The sequence below is a fragment of the Eupeodes corollae genome, chromosome 1 (genome assembly GCF_945859685.1).
Source record: "Eupeodes corollae chromosome 1, idEupCoro1.1, whole genome shotgun sequence".
NCBI classification, from domain to species: domain Eukaryota; kingdom Metazoa; phylum Arthropoda; class Insecta; order Diptera; family Syrphidae; genus Eupeodes; species Eupeodes corollae.
The window spans coordinates 35,385,902-35,407,271 of record NC_079147.1 but is presented as its reverse complement, the minus strand read 5'-3'; the positions used below and the strand labels follow the sequence as shown (position 1 = coordinate 35,407,271).

Here is a 21,370-nt window from a genome sequence, read left to right as displayed (position 1 = left end):
ACATCCAAACATCCAAAAACTGTTCGTTGTCAACGATTGAACCACACGAAGTTTTAAAAATGTTTACAAATTCAGTGGAAACTCATGCAAAATTGCATTTATACGCTTGGGGACACTACGTTGAAAATAATTTAAAATAAAATAATATTGTGTTGTCATTGGATAGGCCGGAAATATAAAGTACAACGTTTGTGTATTCAAGTGTTCTTAAGAGTTTTAATAATTAATTCCTGTTTGTTTTTGGTATTTTAAAAATAAATAAACATACTTAAAATGTCATAATAGTGAATCAATTAATCCATAAACTATAATATGCGAGTACAAGACAATAAAAGCTTGAGATAAATAAAGTGTATCAACAAAATGCAATGCAACGCAATGATTATAAAACTTATCTTATCAATTAGAAGCTTATATGGGATTTGCTTGATCAAAATGAAAAAAATCCTCCCTATCTTATTGATAAAAACAAACTGCATTCGAATTAAGCAACTGCTATATAAATAAAAATTGTGATTTCTCACTTTTAGTTGCTGTTCTCAATTTTACCATTCAGTAGTTAAACAAATGAAATTTTACGGTAAAACAAAGAAAAAGAATTTAAAAAAATTAAATATGTCGTAGTTTTCCATTTTTCGAATTCTTATTTATTTATCTACAGTTCTTGCAATTTTTGTCCTAACCATTGGACTTTCGTCAGCTGCCCACATCCATGATGATGGTCAACCAGGATGTAAGACACCTACTGAACTAGAAATTAAGTATTTCCGAAACACTTGGGATCCCACTAAATATTGGGTATGTCAAGAACTTGGAGTAGAAGCTGTTTCGGAAAAGTGTCCACACGTTAAGGCATGGCTCGATAGCCAGAAAAAATGTGTTCCATGGGAAGACTGGGTTTGGGAAGAACCGGAACATCCTCCAAGCAAACCCTAAAATGATAATAAAATTAATTTTTCCATTAAATTAATATGTGTTCAAACATTATTTACAAAAAACTTAGTTGTGTGAAAATATTTGTGTTAATATTAAGATAACTTCCGAGTTTTTTTTTGTGACTCCTTAAAGCTGTCAAATAGTGATTTCTAAAAGTTTCTCTGGAATTAAACTGAAAATAATTCAATAATGTAGTAATTTCGAATTGAACAGCAGTGCAGAAAAGGCTTATATTATGTGGCAATCAGTTTTTAGCTATCTGGAAAAACGACATTTGCTTATTCCATTTTCATCTAATAATGGGCAGGTTCAGAAAAAATAAGGAACTTCGTTTGCAGTCAATTGCATAATGTGGCTAGTTAATTCGAATCAAATGTCATTTATTTCAAAATTGGAACTTTAGTTCACTTACCTCTACGATAAGTTGATAGTGTAAAAAGTATCAACAAAATTATTGCCGATAAAATACTACTCAACTAAGCGATTTGTTGTCTTTTTACTGCGAAGAAATATTACTTGTTTCTTTCCTATTTGACAACTGAACTGTGCAGAAAATAAATAAATTACCGAGAAATAAATTACAGCTTTCAGAATAATAAAAAAACATGATAAGCTGTCATTTTGACTTAAGTGTAGACTTAACTTGATAGTAGGAAGATTTTTCTTGACTTACTTTCTAGTCAACTTTCCAATAAAGTTACCTTAATTGGAATGCAACTTTTTGGCAGCTGGATAATAGAAACTTGCCTTCCTTTCAAGTATCTCATGTCGCCTGAACTTGCCCTATAATTGAGAGTACAGTGACGTTTCTGGCAATATATAATATTGTACTAAAGATCGTTTGTACCAAGCTTAAGATTTTGTGGTTTTGAGATACAAAAATAAATAATATTTGAAAATCTCTTTTTTTTTCGTTTTGTTCAAAGTACCTTCAAAGTTTAGGGAACAGTTGGATGGAGAAAAATTGCGTGTTGACCAATTGAATTTAAAAAACAAAACAAAATAAAAGTATTAGGGTGATTATGATGACAATATATTCGTTGCTTTAAAATACTTAACGAAGCTTATGTTAGCTTCAGGGAACAGGTAAATACGCATGTGCTTAGCCCTTAAACTAAATTTCGTTGATTTTAGCTGTAGGTAAGTATAAGTAAGACCAATTAAAATTATTCAGAACTTGTTAAACTCATATGTACAAGGTTGAGTGCAAAATCCAGCGGAAAATAGTGGTCAGACAAATTTGTTTCATTTGGAGAATAGAATAGACTTTATTGAGGCTATAAATTGAAAAGATTTTTTTTTTTTTTTTTATTCACAAGCACTCAAGGGGTTATTAGTACCCTTTATATGTTTATATTAAAACACAGTGCGAGCGTAAGGAAAATAGGGAAGGATTTAAAAGGAGATACCGGTGCACATTGGTCTTAAATTTCTGAACATCAAAATGCGAGGGAAAAACAGAGTTGGCCAAAGCATTCCACATTCTCGATGTGCGATTTAAGAAAGAATCTCTGTACTTAACAGTACGCCCGAAATTGAGCTCAAGGGTAAACTGATGAGCATTCCTAGAAGTGCGAGTATTACGGCTGAATTGGTGGTAAGGGGTGGAATGCAACTGGCTAATTCGACAGAACATTGTTTGTAAAAATATCTATAAAAAAACGAAAGGCATGAAACATTGCAACGGTGTTCTAGCGATGTAAATGTTTCGATTATAGTTCTGTCACCTATCATTTTTAAAGCCCTTTTTTGAATTCTATCCAAGAGATTTAAATTTGTTTTGGGGGCACCTGCCCAGATATGCGAATTATATTCAAGCTTTGGACGGATAAAAGCTTTGTAGATTATAGCCAGATCAGAAGGGGTGAAAAATTTCTTGCATCTTCGGAGAAATCCTAAGTATCTGGGAGCATTTTTGGCGATATCGAATATGTGATCATTCCATAAGAGGTGATCTGTGATATTCATACCAAGTACTGAAAGTTGATTAGTTTCCTGGATGCAAGTGCCGCTCATGGATAGCGGCATCGGGGGTGGGTTACGCTTTAACGACAGGAGACAGCATTGGGTTTTGGAAGCATTAAATTCTACACGGTTTTTGATTCCCCATTGGACAATGCTGTCAAGATCAGAATTTAATGAGCTTATCATACGCTGCCGTTGAAATTCCACATTCGAAGGACAAGGATGTGAATCTAGAAACGAATATGAAAAGCTGAGGGTACTGTCGTCGGCGAAACAGTTTAATGGATTAGAAGTGACAGACAAGAGATCGTTTATGAATATAAGGAAGAGAGTCGGAGACAAAACGGAGCCCTGGGGTACACCAGCATTTATTTTATGAATTTCAGACATGAAACCATCCAATACAACTTGTATTGAACGGTTAGAAAGGTAATTTCTAATCCAACGAAGAAAAGATTCATCAATACCAAAAGCACGCATTTTCGATAAGAGAGCTTGGTGCCAAACTCTATCAAATGCTTTTGAAATATCAAGTGCAATAATCTTACTTTCTCCAAAACGATGTAAAGATTTGTTCCACTGTTCGGTGAGATGAACCATGAGATCACCAGTGGACCTATTGCTACGAAAGCCATACTGTCGGTCATTAAGAAGCTTCCGTTCTTCAAGATATTTCTTAAGCTGAAAATTAATCAGTGTTTCCATGACCTTGGAAAGAAGGGACGTAAGTGCAATTGGACGATAATTTGAAGGAGAGGAGGATTCGCCTTTTTTAGGGACAGGCTGGACAAATGCAGCTTTCCATCCACTCGGGAAGAGACCTGTAGAATAGGACAGATGGAAAAGCTTACGCAGTGGTTTTGCCAGCGTTGAAGAACACCTCTTCAAAACAATAGGGGGAATACTATCCGGGCCAGCGGATTTGTGTATGTCAAGGTCTTTCAGTACTCTTTCGACTGCACGAGTGCGAAAGAAGATTCGTCCCATAGAATCATTTACGCTCTCAAGAACAGGAGGACTCATGACACTATCCGGTAGCACTGTCAAGATTCTCTTTCTACCAACTCTCTTTTTTCTCTTTTCAGCTTTTGAGCTATTTAAAATGTCCATTACTTCATTCGTTGTCATTTTTTTTTTAAATATTTCATTTAAATTCTTTGAGAATTGGACACGATGCCACGTTTTCTCGTACGTGTATGTTATATATTCAACACTCGGGAGGAAGGTCAAGGCTATTTAGAGGAAGTTTTTCAACTGTTGCTCGTAGTAAAAGTGATATCATCTCTGTAGAATTCTTATTATTAAAATAATTTAGAAGACCTAGATAAAAATGACAATCTGATGGATTTTTTCAACTGATGAAACGTAAGTTTAAATGTTGATTGATCTCCTAAATTTATTTCAAGCGTATCATTCAAGAAATTTAAAAAATCTAACCCCACTACGACAAAGTTATATAACCCCTTTTCAAATGAAGCAAAATCGATTCGGCCCCTGCTTGAAAGAGTCTGTATTTAGTAGAAGAGTGATACATAATGCAGCTTTGGCTTTTTGCAGTTAAGTTTTGAAGTGTTTTTTTTCATGCAAAAACTACATGTTATAGTCATACCAAGGTGTTTAAGTTCTTTGACAACTTTAATTCTTGCCTCTGTAAGTTCCATTTTTCCTCACTAGAATATCGTCCATGTATCTTTCTAAGAATCGGTTCTTCCAGTTTAGGGGAGTTAAGTAGGCAATTCTGCAAAAAGCATAATGTCATCAGAGTTTAGTAGGCTTCGTTAAAAATATCCCCCCTCCCCTCCAACATGCTCCACTAAATTATCAATAAATAGAGTGAACAAAAGAGTAATCAAAGAACTATCTTGTTTAAGACCTTTTAAAGATATTAAGTTATCGGACAGAGTGTCAAGGTCAAAAACTTGTAATATTTTGTTTACATTGGTAGATACACCGATGTTTGATAATTTATAAAAGTGAACTTCTCTATCTATGCTATTAAATGCAGCATTGAAATACAAAAAAATAGTATAGTTTTTTCCTTGATAAAGATGTAAATCCGCAATATTTGTAAGTAAAAATATTTGGCCTACTTTCAAGTAGTCAGATCTAAGTTGATCTAAGCTTGAGGCTAACTAAGTTTTTGCTTACCCTTAACCTTACCGAATCTGATAATGTGGAAAAGGCCATACTTCTAGACAACTTCATTACTGAGTTCAAAAAATTAATTTCTCTATAGTTATTTCAAACTGAGGGGTCTCCTTTTTTAAACAGTGGTGAGTTAACAGAAAACAAGAATTTTGAGGACGCAGCTGAGAATTGGAAAATGACATTGTAACATTTTAAGAGTGCAGATAAGTATTTGTATCATGGATCTTTATACCGACAAAGAATAAGCGACGTGTTTTATGGCGTCAATTCAAAGTTCCTGTCATAAGCCCCTGCCCTCATGGGAAACTGTTAACCGATGGGTTCAAACATTTCGTTATTCCACCAAAGCAACCGGCAAGAAGCGTCTCAGCCGGCCGAGAACGGCCCGCAAGGGTTAAAACATCAAGATAGCCCTTGAAGCTTTTTGGGTAAGTACGCTGCGTTTAGAGCGGCGATATTCAACTTCTTTGGGCCTAAAAAGACGAAGATTTGAATTTTCATCTGCACTTGTTGGGTCAAGAATAAAACGATAAAGACTACAGACAACGTTCGCTTTTAACTTTTCAAACATTGATTTGAAAATGGATAAATCATTTAAGATAATCTTTTAATGAACGATAAAGCTCATCTCCGGTTAACCAAGCAACACTTCGGATATCAGGCTGAGGATAAACCAGAAAAAGCGGTAGCTTAAAGGTACTTTGTGGTCCTTACTTTATGTTGTTACCGTGAACCATGAATTTTACCGTAAATGTCGATTGAGTCGGACAATATTTCAACAAGATGGTGCGACACGTGTTCGCTATGTTGAAAAACGCTATTGATACGTTTTCACTTTCTCGATTTTGAAAATATCTAACCAATTTCTTTTGATCTTTATTCAAGTGAAGATGTTCAGAAGTTTATTAAAACACGAAAACACATTTTGTATTAAAATAAAAACATTTTATTCGTAAAACAAGTTAGCACTCAGTTCCATTTAACTGAGTTCTAAAATTTCTAGAACTAAAAAATGATTTTAAACAGAGTTCTGCAGATTTGATTAGACGTGAAGAAATGTTCGAGTTCAAAATATTTTAAAAATTAAGTTCCAAAGATAAACAGTGAATTTCTAGATCGATTTTTAAATTAATTTTAGAGCTTCGTAAAGAAATGAGGCTTTTTGATTGTTATAAAACAAGATTTTCCATTTCCATATTTATTCATCACAAAAATTACAATATTTACCATAACAACCATTTTTGTTCCCGATTTCAACTGTTCTGTTGATTTGCACTCAATTTATTGGATCTCCAACCCCTGACCACGTTTTACTTACAACGTTCGGTTGCTGTTGATCGCGCTCTAAACACTCAAAAACCGTCCTTCAACCAGCAAGAGTAATACAATTTTGAAGCTCTGAAAACACATGTATAATTAATTGGCTTATACATTTATTATTTTGCAATTTTATAATTTATAAGGCCAACAAGTGCAATACTTTGTTTCAATTGCAATTTCTTATTTGATCGATTAATCATTAAAAAATTCTAAGAATGCCCAATATTCCTCCAATCCCTCAATGAACCACTTAAAAAGATTGATTAAATTGAAAATCGTTTACAAGTGCTTTAACGAGCTTATTTTAAATTAAATTATTGTCTTAAAGAGGCCTATGATAAGTTGAAAACCCTTCAAAGTATATTTTGTTAAGCTAATAACTTTTGCAACAACTTCCTATAAATAAAGCGATTGATTTCATTTACTCTATTAGTTATCAACTATATTCCGTTAATACAAAATGAAATCTTACGGTTAGTAGAGTATTTTAGTTTTGAAAAATAATTATTGAAAGTATAACTTTATTTATATTTTGTGTACACATTATAGTCATTGCAATTTTCGGAGTCCTTATTATTGGATTTTGTTCGGCGGCTTTAATTCACGATGATGGACAACCAGGATGTAAGCTTCAAGCTGAATTGGTAATTGAATCATTTCGGAACACTTGGGATCCCACTAGATATTGGTCATGTAAACAGCGGGATCAAGCAGCTGTCTCTGTCAGATGTCCAGACCAAACTGGATGGCTTGATAGTGTTAAAAAATGTGTTGACTGGGATAATTGGAGCTGGGAAGAACCAACTCCTCCTATGAGCAGACCTTGAGCAAGGCTTTATGGTTGTTACAAAAACAGAATAATAATTTTTCAATCATTCTTTGTTTAAAATAAAATTGAAGTCATAATTTTAAATGACATTTAAAATAATCCGTTCTTGGTGATCTCAAAATGACTTATTTCTTTTAAGAAATGTTTTCATTATAATTCGCTAGTTCATCGTTATGCTTTCAGAATAGAATTTCAAATACAATCTTCTCTACAAGAAACATTTCCGCAGAAATATGAGAACGAGTCATTAAAAATTGGATAGAACGAATTTTGCTCTTATCTTTATTTGACAAGTTAAAAGCCTCTGCAGCGACATTAATGCCAATCAGAACTATAACCGTCTTATAAATCAAGACTTCTCCGTTTGATTTCCTGGTGTCGTTGTCTAAAGTTGTAGCGCAGGCGCCTAGCTAGACAAAGTCTTTAACTACCTCAAAGTTTTAGCTGTCAGTGTCGACGTTTTCTCCAAGACGTCCTCGTTCAATGTACTTTTTTAATGACAACATATACTAGGTCTTGTCCTCATTGACCACTTCAGTCATCTTCACTGCTTTCGTCGCCATGTTCCGAAACGCGCCATTTATCTTCCAACTATGTCAATAGCATTAACGTATCCGATAAAGTGGGCCTTTAGTGGTGACAGTTGAGTTTTTTACTATTCTTTGCAGAAAGAAGTCGCGTAACATTGCATCGCCTTGTCTAAGCCCATTTTTGACATCAAATGCATCGGTGAGATCTGATAGAGCAGCATTCTCCATCGTCATTTTGCACAAACGGTCAATTTTGACAGGGATGCCAAAACTAGACATTGCTTCATAAAACACTTCCCTATAGATGCTTTCAAAACAACGCCTTGAAATCGGTAAAGAGATAATACGTATTGATTTGAAGTTCCTGGGTTTGTTCCAAGATCTCCCGTGATATGAATATTTGCTCAACGGATCTTATATGCGACATTCGACGTTGACCGATGCCTCTGAAGTTGGCCCAATTAAGAGAGTCTCTTGTCTTGAATATAAAATTCCCTTCCAAATTCCCTTACAATAGGGCATCTACCGAGGAAGTATAGCACGTCCTTATGCTGTATCATGTTGCATAAACCCACAAAAATTTATAAAATCAGTCCTATTTGGAACAAATTTGAATGGAAGTATCTCTGTTCTTGTTTTGAAAACTGTTGTAATCATAGATGTTTAATAGGTGGCACTGGGTTCCGTGTGTCTTTGACTTGAGTCTCTGTATTTTACTTCTAATTCCAATCTCGTTTTTGCTTCGACTCCGTTTATGAGGTAGGTCACTTTAGCTTTCCTTGAGCCTACATCGTTGACTCGACGATCAATTGATTATTAACTTAAATAAGGTGGATCAACAGTAATAAGAAGTCAATTCCTCCTAAGAGTCAGTACCCATGAAATAACTTTAGGTGGCCCAAGACCTCTCTTATGCACTAACCATCATCAAACGGGTATTGCGAAGTGATAGGTCGCAATCGCAATAATTTGCTTAGGGTTTTCATTACGTTTTCTTATTTCCATCATGCTAATTACTTTTGGTAAGAAAACATTTTAAAGGATTTGGCAACAGGCCCTCTTATCGAAAATGCGTGCCTTTCGATTTAGATGAAACCGTTGATAGTATTGGATGGTTGTAAGTCTGAAGTCCATAAAATAAATGCTGGTGTAATCCAGGGCTCCGTTTTACCTCCGACAATCTTTCTCATTTTTATAAATGATCTCTTGGCTGAAACTTCTTACCCAATAAAATGTAACGCAGACGATAGTAATCTTTTGTTTTTAGACTTACATTAATCTTGTTGGCATGTGGGACTGCAACGACAAACCCATTTCTGGGCTAGTGCTTCTGCAACTTACTTAAGACTCTTGGACAGTATTAAATTTCAATTGATTTATGATATCACCATTAGTTGATTTACTTCTTTTGAGTATTGTCGTAAGGTTTCTTGTCTATCCCTTTTTTGTACACTTCAGAATTTTTAAAAAGTAGTTAGCTTATATCAAGCTTCAAACTACGATCAGAGCCTCATCATAAGTGCATGTGTTAGCTGTTAGTAAGAAAATAATACAGTTAAAGCCTAACACATGCGTGGACTTTATTATTTTACAAATCTTCATGTCATTAGCAAAAACACGAGAACTTCACTTGAGCGTAGGCATGACGATACATTTTTAATTGATAGGATGAACATAAAAGGGCCAAGATGGGTTCCCTGGGGAATACCAGATTTTCCAGAAAATTTCTAAATTTTACCTCATAGGATCTGTTTTCAAGGTATGATTTGATCCAAGCTAAGAAAAATGGTGGAAAACCAAGAGCTTTGAGTTTAAATAATATAACTCCGTGGCTAAGTACGTCGAGAGCCTAAAGTCAGTGTATACATAGTCAACTTCATAACCTTGTTCTAAAGCGTTTGAAAACATATTTGAGAATGTGAGGAGATTTGTAATGGTTTATCTGTTTTTTACAAAACCAAGTTGCCGTTCGCAAATGAGATTTTTCCTAAAAAATGCTACACTTTCACAAACAAATGGTTCAAACAATTTGAGGGGTTAACGAACGGGACCTTTCGAGCTCGATGATTTCGTTGCAATGTAGTTCTCGGAGTAAATTGCTTTCAATGCTTAGGAGAAAAAGCTGCGATAGAGGTTTTTGTCCCATTGTGGTTCGAAGCCTATTTTTATAATTTTCTTTTTGGAAATGACCGCTCTCCAGTGCAGTTTGTTGCTATCAATACCAAATACATTTTTAATGCAATTTGTTCCATAGTCCTTTTCCTTCTTGTATGAGTTCATCAAAGACACAAATTGAACCAAATCATTACCAAGACTAGGCTCTAAATCACAAGGCCAACGAGAGTTGCTGAGCTTTTTCAAGAAAAAAACTGGCCGCTTTTCTTTTCCGATATTTTCTGAATCAGAACGTACAAAGACGTGTGCTTATTCTTTGCACAAAATCAAAGAATTGAACAGCAGATGGACAAGAGTTAGCAGCTACCTTTCGCACTAAATTCAGAGAATAACCACAACAAAGGTACGAACGCCGATAAATGATTTTTCTCTAAAATAAGAGCCTGCACCTCGTTGTACTTGCCACTCATGTTTGCAGCATTGTCATTTGATTGGCCGCGGCAATCCATGTCTATTTGATGGCCACACAAAAATTTGAGTAGAGCGTGTGCTGTGGCTTCGTCAGTATGACCACAGTTAGGTAAAAAGGTGAGAAACATTTCTTCAGGTGTCGATCCTTCCATATATGGAACAACTATAGTACTATAGTTAGTTGATCGATGTGAACTTCGTCGGAAGTAGAGTCCACTGATACGGAATAATAATCCGATTTTTTTATTCTGAATACTATTTCAGTTAGTACCTTATCACCCATAGCACCGATCAGTTCTTCGCACATCGTGGACGAAAGGTAACTGACATGACCACTCCCTTTGTTTGTATGGTCTTTCAAATGGGTGACCAGGATTAGTTTACATTGGGATAGCAATTCAAAAAATTAATCTTGATAAGGCAACAATTTCATTGTTACCTCGAAAGGCTAATTCGCGTTCAGCAATGAATTTAATGGTACTAACCTTAATTCTCAGGATTTTTCGCCATTACTCGATTTGTTGAGCCTCTTGCATCGCGAGCTCTTGATCGATGCGTCCTGTGACTTTTCGCCGTTGCACGTTTTTAGGGGACGTCAATTTGCACGCATAACAATATGTTTTCCCCGTAGTTGGAGAAAAGGAAAGCGAGAATCGATTGACGGCCTCTTGATTTTTATTGCGATGATGAACTGAATTTTGCAGAGATATTTGATCTCAATTTAGAAGTTCTGTGGAACATTTTTTCGACCAATATTCGATCATTTCCTTTGTTTTATAAGCAGGCCAAAGGCCGATGTCATTTTTGAGACCACAAACTTTTGATTCTTCCGATGCTTCCTGATATTCGCTTATAGAAAATTGTGGTTTTGCCGGATGAAATCTCAACCTCAGGATGACTTTGAATACTATCAACGACAACTCCATCTACGGCATCTACTGTTGAATCTCCTGCTGTTGTGTAAGGATCCAGAGGGATTTTTTTCTTTTCTTGACGTAAAAAAACTGGTCGATTTAAAGGCCCCGTTTGTGGAGGCCCAAGAACTTCCGCCCAGGCTGCCCACCCCTCAATTCGGCACTGAATGGGCCTGTAGTTTGTTATATCCGCGTTGTTACCTTTCTTGAAAATTGGTGTTAGAAATGACTTATTCCACATACTGAGAAATTCGCCTGTTTTTAAAGACAGTTTGAATAAGAACGTCAGAACTAAAGCATTACTAAACTTTTGTAATACTATCGAGGGAATACCATCAGGACTGGCTAAACAGTCATTATACAACGCGGGTAAAAGATCAAGGACCGTACTCTGTAGTACTTACTTACTTACTTATTTTTACAGTTTATGCCTCCACTTAAACAGTTCAACCATTATACTCGCGGTTCCAGAAAGCCCAATTTCAGTGGTACTTTGGAATACAGGGGTTCGTTCTTTAGCCATACTTCGCGAATGTGGAATGCCTTACCACACTCTGTCTTTCCCAGTCGTTGCAATATTCAGGAATTCAAAACCAATGTGCACCGACATCTGTGTGCCCTTATTATAAAAAAAAAAACAATTATGCGATCAGCTGTTCCAAGTGGAAAGACCTAAAGTTTGCAAAGGTCTAACATTTTCCTTTCTTTCGCGTTGACGACTTATTTCAGTACTTGAAAGGAAGTCACTGCCTCGGGTATGTCTTCTTATTTCTCTCAATATCAAACATCGTCCAACAAAATGAAAAACCTCCTCGCGCTCTTTCAAGCTGCACAGGTTGCATAAAACGGTAAGTCCTCGCGGGGAGGAATGTAGTTCAGGTTAAGGAGTTCTCCTCTTAGCCGGAACATGCACGGAATTTGTTCGATAGTATATTTGTCGTGAATGTAGTTCCTTTCTCGGAGATCTTAGTCTAGTGAACTGTAAATCATACCGAGCAGTGAGCTTTTGGCTTGCTCCGTGTATTGTTCTCTTGAGGCTTCATCCAGACGAGATATTAAGCGATATAAAGTTGGTTTCCATGAGGCAAGGTTACCATAATGAATAAAGGCAACAAACCCGTTTTCAATATGATCATGCAGTTTGGCGTACTCGAATGAAAAAGGAAAATCCCGTTTTATGTGAAATCTGAGTAGTTTTTCCATTTGTTCATATTTCCGACCTTCTTAAACTTGCGCCGAATAAAACATAACCGAGTCCGATACAGCTTTGAAGACCCTAAATTTACTGATATGTGTAATTATAAAAAAAGCATATTATAAAAAAGCATCGCTTCAATGCTAAATTTACCACTAGATTGCACCTTTTACAACATTCAACAAGCTTAGCTAAAAACTGTCGTCAGCCTTGTCTTACTCGCGATTTCGTTTGGAACCACTCTGAAGTATGAAAGATTATACAAATTGTAAAGTTCAAGTCCTTATTGTACATAAGATCGGATTTATTTCAATCGCACCGACTTTGATTGTCCGTGTTTTAACATTTCAACTTGAATCTTGAATAATACCACGGGAATTGAAGCTTAACTTCGTTACTAAACTTAGAGAACTCACTTCACAAAAGTGTCCTTTCTATTTCCAGGAAATTTTGGTACCAGTCTACAAATATGTCAAACTATAGAAGAGAGAAATCGAAACTTATTTCTTTTTTTATCAATTTATTCTTGTAAGGGCACACCAAACTTTTTGCAACAGAGAGCTATCTATCTTCTTATGGAATACAAAAAATAAGGATTTCTTTATTAAGTCTATGTTTTAGCGCGAACTCTCTACGTCTATATCCAAACCATATCAATCTGCAGCCACCCTTAACCTTATTTTTGAAAAGATGATTTTTTCTATTAAAATAAAATTTCTTTTTTGTGTTAAAAAACAATATTCGAAGTTGAATCTTGAATGTCTGGTAGACGAGAAATCAAGTCTCCCGCAAGCAGCCAATCTTTCATGTTGCTAAAATGAAAGGATATTTCATTCAAAAGCTATATGTCTGCATTTGACTGACTTCACGCTGAGCAGGAGGAAGAATTTTTTCAGCTTAATGACATTTCACAGAATATTGTACTTCCTCTTATTTTCTTTTTTTATTTTTCTAAACGAGGATTTTCAATGTCTTGAAAATAAGAGAAACCAAAAACAAGTAAAAAAAAGAAATATTTTTATAGTAGGATGATACATAAACTCGTATAGTACTTAAATGCGAGTAAATTGACATCCGGGATGAAATTGATAAACATGTCTTGAAGAAACACTCCATTAAAGCTGACCTTATGTACATACGAACTTAGTATATTAGAAGGCCTCTCATTTCTTAAAGCAAACGTTAATTTGTAGTTGCGAATTGTATGTTAGCAGGAAATTGCAAAAAATCAAGCACTTCTCTTCCTGTCCATTAAAGTCCAGGATATGAAGCACAATAAATTCTTTAAATACCGTAAATTGCTGCTAGAATATATCCGGATGTGAGTGTTAAAGGTGGATATAGAGAAACACACTTTATCAACTTATTTTTCTTGGATTTGGGGAGAAAATCCAAATAAGGACTAATCCACATGCAACATCATATACGGATGTTTTGTCTTTTATGGTGTATGTACCTATACCCTACAGAAGTGAAAATCCTTACAAAGGATATATATTATATATCCTTTGTCCAATTTTACTCTATAAGTCTTCGAGTGTGATAGAGGACAGAGGACAGAATACTGAAATAGAAAAGGTTGCCAGTTAGAGAAGGAACATAATAATGAGAGATAATAAAAAGAAAATGGACAAATCGATGGGATGTATAGGATGTACTGGTACAGCTACACTTCCGACTTCGAGATACAAGTGCAGGTAGCAAAATCACTTTTCTTATAGAGCAAAACAAAAAAAATAGAAAAACTCTTAGCTTTTTCCCTTTTTCCATAGGACTTTTTCCTCGCAGAGGTTGTTCTTAAGTGTTTTCGTCTTAACAAAAGAATTGTCAATACTGTCCCGGAAGAATAATGTTCTTTCCTTCCTTAAGCATGTATGTTTTTATGTTTTGTGTGCTTCTGCTAGTCTTCGAGATGAATAGGAACATTTTTGGCTTCACGTTCTCCGGAACTCAGAATTTACTGAACCAAGTGTTATTCAACAGAAAAAATAAAATCCTAATCAAATAGTCTTGGAAATGGATAACCTAAATATTTTACTTTGATTTTTCCTTTAAACTTGAAGAACAGTCTTAAAATTGAATTTTTCTACTGATACATTTTATAACAAAGTTAAGAGGTTTTGAACTTTAATTATATTTTAAAAGCATCTTTATTCAGGTTTTATTTTTGTTATACTCTACGAAAAAATTGAGAAGAGATTTTGTAGCAAAAAATGTTCCAGTCATCTGTTGAGAGTTGTTTGATTTCAACGTTATTAGAATTCCAAAAAGCTGAATTTCAATTTTAATTAACTATCAACTGATTTGACATTTTCATTAAACGTTATTATGATCTAAGACTTAAAATTTATGAATATACAATTTTCCAAAAAGAAATACTTATAAGCCTCGTCGGTGCCGCACCAGCTTTTGCGGAGAAAAGTTTTGTTCGTTTTAAGTATGTTTGTAAAAGAATGCAATCTTTTGGAAATGCAATTGTTTATAAATTCAATGTATGGATTGCATTCATTAAATTCCGCTAAGGATTAAGCCTTAAAACTTGTAAATATTATTGTAATTAATCTTTCTCTTCTTTATCCAATCATTTGACTGCAATAATTTCAGACCTCATGCACTTCTTGCATTTACTTAAAGTCTTTGTGTTCACTTAAAGTCTTTGCATTCATTTGAAGTTTTTTGAATTTTTAAGTAAAAATTAAGTACAGACTTTTGGAATTTAGATTTTAATCTCTAAGTTGTTAAATCGTGTTCAATGGTAGACATGTGAATTCAAGAGGACACAAGCGTCCACAGGTTTTCAAAACCCACCTCTGCCTATCAACTCCTACTCTCACCTCCCAGTGGTGAACATCGGGTGCCTATTACCTCAACTGGAGAATGGGTTCCAACCCCAGTGGAAAGTTGTTGGGGGAAGCAAACGAGAGAGGTCTGGAGAGGTGTTTCCAATAAGGCAACTCTCCTTATCCAGACGGCAGTTGAGGAATTCCAGAGATGGAATCAACGGTGGCGTCTACAGTTCCACTAAGGTTGAACTACTTAGTGAACACCTTATAGGGCTACTTCGACTTATTCGGATCCCAGGCCTTTAAGGAGCGGTTTTATTCGGCTCCTCATCCTTGGAGTTATACTTAAGATCTGGCCCTCCAGGTTGGGGGTTGTGATGTCGGGGTGACTTCCTGGCCACTTAAGAGCCTCATAGTTGCGAAGCACCAATAAGCCTCGGATACGGACGGATTTACTGTTGACAACCTACGCAAACGAATTAAGGACAACGAACTTTGGATATGCACGTGAAATGTTATTTACTATAGTGACTGCTAATACGAAAACCAACAGTGCTTATTTGAATGCGCTTTTGTCTTTAAAGCCCGACTTAGGAAACAAGTCTTGAGGTATAGGTGCATCAACGAGCGGCTCCTGATCATCCGCATCAAGGCTAAATTGCTTAACATTAGCCTGATATGCACGCACGCCCCCACAGAGGAGAAATACGACAACACCAAAGATATGTTCTTCGAGCTCTTAGACAAAAAATATGAGCAGTGTCCTAGCTACTGTATTAAAATTGTCCTGGGCGATTTTAATGCCAAGCTAGGAAGGAAAGACATTTTTGGTGGAATAATCGGGAAGAACAGCCTGCACGACAACACTTCCGACACCGGATTCAGGCTCATATATTTTGCTGCGGGGCGAAACGTCATGGTAGCAAGTACGCGTTTTCCACACCTCAACATCCACAAAGGAACTTGGATCAATCTACCGTCAACCAGATTGACCATATTGCGATCGACGCCAGGCACGCTTCCAGCATTATGGATGTCCGAACTTTCCGAGGAGCTAACATCGACTCGGACAACTACCTCGTTGTAGCCAATGTAGCACTTCGGATTTCCAGACCCAAAGCAATACAGGGAGGTGCTGGGAGAAGGTACAACGTCGAACGGCTACAATCGCCAGAGATCGCCAAATCCACTCCGACCGAGTTACAAGTAACCTCTCTCATAGTACTCTACCGCCAACACAATGTATCGAAAAACAGTGGCAACATTTCCAAAATGCAATCAGAGAAGCCGCCTCTGATGTGCTGGGTTTCAAACAGCCACCAACAAGGAACCCCTGGTTTGATGAGGAATGTCGGCAGGCAAATGCAGCCAAACAACAGGCACGCAAAGCGGCGCTGCATAACAGGACGAGAGCCGCTTATGAGCTCTATGAGCAGAAGAGGCGAGAGGAACGCTGACATCTCAGAAGGAAAAAGAGAGGGCATGAGAAGGGTGCGGTCGAAGATGTTGAGAGGTTTAAAAGCAGGAATGAAGTTCGAAAGTTTTATGAACAGGTGAAACAATATTCACAGGTACATAAACCTAAAACCGAAGGCTGCAAAGACGAAAGTGGAAACATCATAGTGGAACCGCAGTCAATGCTGAGGGTATGGAAGGCCCACTTCTACAGACTGTATAACGGCGACTACGAACTGAATTCCGCTGTCAGGCAGGATGATCCATTCAATATTGATGACGAAAGCCAACAATCCCGTCCTCCCGACTTAGACGAAGTAAAGATTGCCATATCTAAGCTGAAGTCTAATAACTGGAGCGGATGGCTTGAATGCCGAGCTCTTTAAAGCAGCTGGAGATAAGTTGGTTAGGTGCGTGCACCAACTTATCTGTAAGATATGGTCTGTAGAAAGCATGCCCGATGAATGGGACTTCCGTATTGTTTGCCCGATTCTGAAAAAAGGAAACCCTCTAAACTGCACCAACTACAGATGAATAAGTCTTCTTAACATCGCTTACAAAATCTTATCTGCCGTAATATGTGAACGTCTAAAGCCCATCGTCAACAACCTAAATGGTCCTTATGAGTTGGTTTTTGGACCAAGAAAGTCCACAGTTGATCAAATATTCATATTACGGCAGATCCTGGAAAAAAACCCAAAAACACCGAATCCACACCCACCATCTTTTCATCGATTTCAAGGCCGCATATGACACCATCTACAGGGACAAGCTGTATAGAGCTATTTCTAGTTTTGGCATCTCTGCACAAACTCGTCCGATGTCAAAAAAGGTTTTAGACAAGGTGATGCGCCGTCATGTGATTTTTTTAACATCGTGCTTGAAAGAATAGTGCAGAGCTCACACTACAACACTAGAGGCACTATCTTTCAAAAGTCTGTCCAATTATTATCATATGCTGATGACATTGACATAATCGGAAGAACTCAGCGTGATGTCAATGGGGCTTTTGTGAGTATTGAGCAGAGGGGGGAAAAATGGGTTTTGCGGTCAATGAGGGCAAAACAAAGTACATGTTGTCGTCAAGAAAGGATACACGAACGTCTTGGTCAAAACGTTACCATCGACAGACGTAACTTTGAGGTAGTCAAGGACTTCGTCTACCTAGGCTCTGCTGTAAACGCTGAAAACAACACCAGCGCTGGGATGAAACGAAGAATAACTCCTGCTAAACGCTGTTTCTTTCTACCAAGAAATCAATTGAGTGGTAAAGCCGTCTCTCGAGGGACCAAAGTGTCGCTATATAAGACCTTTATCGTCCCCGTCCTGCTATACCGTACAGAAGTGTGGACTATGACAAGAGCGGATGAAAGCACCTTGGGTCAGTTAGAAAAAAAAGTTCTTCGTGTGATCTACGGTCCCGTATGCATCGAAGGGGAGTGGAGGAGAAGATAAAACGATGAACTGTACAGCGACGTAGACTTAGCCAGAAGGGTAAAAGTCCAACGACTAAGATGGCTGGGTCACGTAGAGCGCATGGAACCCAATGCTCCGGCCCGGAAAGTCTTCGAATCCACATATTTTGACTTTTCTTTCACATGAGCTTTATTTCTATTCGCGACATCGACGAATTTTCAATTTATAATAACCCTTTTCAACAAAAAAAAAACATGAGTGGTATAATTTTGAGGTTAAGTTGAGCGCGAACAATTTATTCGTTGCAGTGTGGATGGTATGTGGAACGCGAATAGAGTATGACAGCTCGCAGCAACCACACTGCAATTCGTTACTACCAAATTGTTTTTACAGAATTGGATTGTTTTAGAAAACAAAATGCAAAAATTTAAATGTGTTTTTGTTTAAAATTGGCTTTTTGAAATGTGTACAATCACGTTTGTTCGTCCATTCGTTGTTCGCTTTCATGTGCAAGGCCCTTAAGTGTGTGTCAAGAGATGAAGTCAGGACAAAATATTAAATCAAACAGTGTTAAATGCTGATTTTGACAGGTGGAATTATTGAAAGCTTAGAGTTGAAATATAGTTCAGAGGATATAAGGGTGGTCAGAATATATTGCATAAAATCGGACTGTTTTAAAAAGTCCATTCTGAAGGGAAAAATGACAGCTTCAAATTAACAGGTTTTGTTTGTTTTGCCACAACCGTATATGTATTTGAATTTAGCTTAACTTTTCTGTCTTATAAAGAATGTTTAGCAATCCTTCTTACCTACAAAACGAATCACTTTTATTTGAAAAGCACTCAAAAACAGTTTTTAATAAAAGAAACTCATTAAAGCAAACATACGAATTTGTGTTTGGTATGTCAAATTTGAAATAACATTGTATTTTCTTTTGAAAATCAACTTTAACATGTAATTCTGCATAGGAAAAACCTTTTTTTGACAGCTAATCTAAGCGTATCTAAAATTTCAAAAATAAACTGAACAAACCTGGTATTGAAAATAAACAGATTCGAATATTAAAAAGTTCAGCTTCTTGTAATGTTCATTGCGATGATTTGATTTCACCGAAATAAAATTAACATTTTTTTTCTGTCAAATTGAACATTACTTAAAAAGTTTAAACATTATCGCACATCAGTGTGGGAATGAGCTAAGAAGCTTTGTTCACTCTTAAAAGTTTATAGTGCGTTTTGTTAAGGAATACACATACTTGATTAATACGTTTGATAAGTATAAACATGCCCTTTTGTCTTTCACCTTTGTTAGTCTAAAAATTCTCTAAAAATACAAAAATATTGAATTTCTTCTCTTCACCTCTTCAATTGTGTTCCTACACTTCTTTTCTTTTCTAGTGGAGTCCACTCTGTTGTTATTTTGGTCCATAGATCATCGACTTACGAAATTTGTGTCCATCCCAATTAAGTTTTCTGGTTCTATAAACGACATCTTCAAATTTAATCTTAGTTCTTTAATTTTTGTGATTAAGATACTCTCTCCTGTTTATTTGAAGTTTATTTTCGAGGACTGGATTGCATTTCCCTTTTTGATTCGAGATGTTTAGATTCATCAGTTTCTTCAAATTCCAAAATTGTCGACAAGTGTTTATTATTCTTTAGTTGACATTTGTCATATCTTTATCGGTTAATAATATTATTTGACACAAATTAATTCGGAGAGATTGCAATTAGACATAGTTTTGGTTTTCTTGTGGATAAGCCGACTTTTTTACATGCCAACCAATGTTCGTAGTAGTTTGTAGTACATTTTTGTTTGTGACGATTAATACAATATCGTTTGCAAATCTTAAATTTGACAAATGTTTGCCGTTAATTTTCAAACCATTTTTTTGCCATTTCTACTTAGGCAAAATTTCTTTCAAAATCGCGAAGAAACGTGCTAGTGAAAGGTGGTAACCCTGCCTTATTCCACGTGTCGTATGAAATATTGGTACAATACTTTCCGTTTAAATGCATGCAATATTATCATTGTACATATTTGCAAAAAATAACCAATTTTTGGTTCAATACCTCGTGTAATTAATGCTTTCCATAAAAATAAATGTTTAGGCGAAATCAATAAATGCAATATATGGTGCAATATTATACTCCTTGGACTTTTCCATAATTTGGTTCATTGTTTAAAAATGATCCATTGTTGAGATCCCAGCTCTAAATCCAACTTTCTCGAAAGGTTCAATGGATTAAAGACTTGCTTTTATTCTATTAAGGACTTTTATTGTATTAAGGATTTGATATAACGAGGATAATTTCGTACTTCTTCCATTGTTCTGAAATTTCCTTCGTGACCAAAACGTGGTTGAAAAATCATTCAACTAGTTGACCAAAGAAAATTTTGTGCATTTTAAAAACTCTGTAGCAATTCCATCACTTTCGCTACATTTCTCGTTTTTTAAAGTTTTACTCGCTTCTCGAGTTCAATTTTTTTAAGGTGATAAGTGATTATCAGATTTTGTTATTGTTAAATGCGACCATTACCCAGCTTTCCGTCTTCTAAACGTGATTCAACTCAATTCGATGTAAATTATAACACTTCCAATAAGACCAGCCACCATGGTTGCTATTTGGAAATTGTGTTGTTTATCAAATAATATATCGAAATAATAGTACCGAATTGGCAGTTTTCTAATTGTATTATAGTTTTTTTCGAAAGTCGTTTCGTTTGGCGGTTATTATTTTTTTTTTTTAAAGAGTAAAAGATAAAAGACAAAATTTTGAAGTCCTTTTTGCAAGCATCTGGGACATATTCATATATAACATATTTTTGTTGCGAAAGTCATGTTGTGGTAAAGTTTCTGGATTTAAAAAGCTTTGATGAACTAGATTAAGCTCTGTTGGCTTTTGGGCAACCAAACCATTCTATGTTGTTATCAGCTGCTACTTTTGACCCAAAGTATTTAAAGATTAAACCACTTTAAATGTATGCTCCGATATCTTAAGTGTTTGCCCATTGTTCTTCTCGTAGTCGGGGCTTCCATATTCATTTTTTTTCCTTCACTAATATGCAGCACCAGATTGATTTCCGCTTGCCCGATCCGGATAAAGGAATCGTGTAGATTGTAAGGTTTTACCGATGATATCGATGTCGTCTATGTAAATACGTTTCTGGCTAGACCTGGTGACGATGGTCTCTCTTGTGACGTAAAAACGTCACGGATTGGTTTATCCAACGCTAAGTTGAAGAAAAGGCAGATCAAATCATCCCCTTGTCGGATTCCATTGTAGCTGTTA

At 36.1% G+C, this 21,370-nt stretch overlaps 3 protein-coding genes across 3 annotated transcripts in view; all 3 read left to right on the top strand.

The window, feature by feature from the left end:
• Positions 1-21,370, top strand: part of LOC129942734 (choline O-acetyltransferase) — a gene marked incomplete at its 5' end in the record, with an annotated part of 185,104 nt that overhangs the window by 95,060 nt on the left and 68,674 nt on the right. The window lies entirely within an intron of this gene.
• Positions 467-970, top strand: LOC129942737 (uncharacterized). Its single transcript, XM_056051785.1, has 2 exons — positions 467-580; positions 662-970. Exons 1-2 carry the CDS (start codon positions 568-570, stop codon positions 934-936), a joined length of 288 nt encoding a protein of 95 aa, XP_055907760.1. The 5' UTR covers positions 467-567; the 3' UTR covers positions 937-970.
• On the top strand, positions 6,699-7,297 carry LOC129942736 (uncharacterized). Its single transcript, XM_056051784.1, has 2 exons — positions 6,699-6,842; positions 6,919-7,297. Exons 1-2 carry the CDS (start codon positions 6,830-6,832, stop codon positions 7,194-7,196), a joined length of 291 nt encoding a protein of 96 aa, XP_055907759.1. The 5' UTR covers positions 6,699-6,829; the 3' UTR covers positions 7,197-7,297.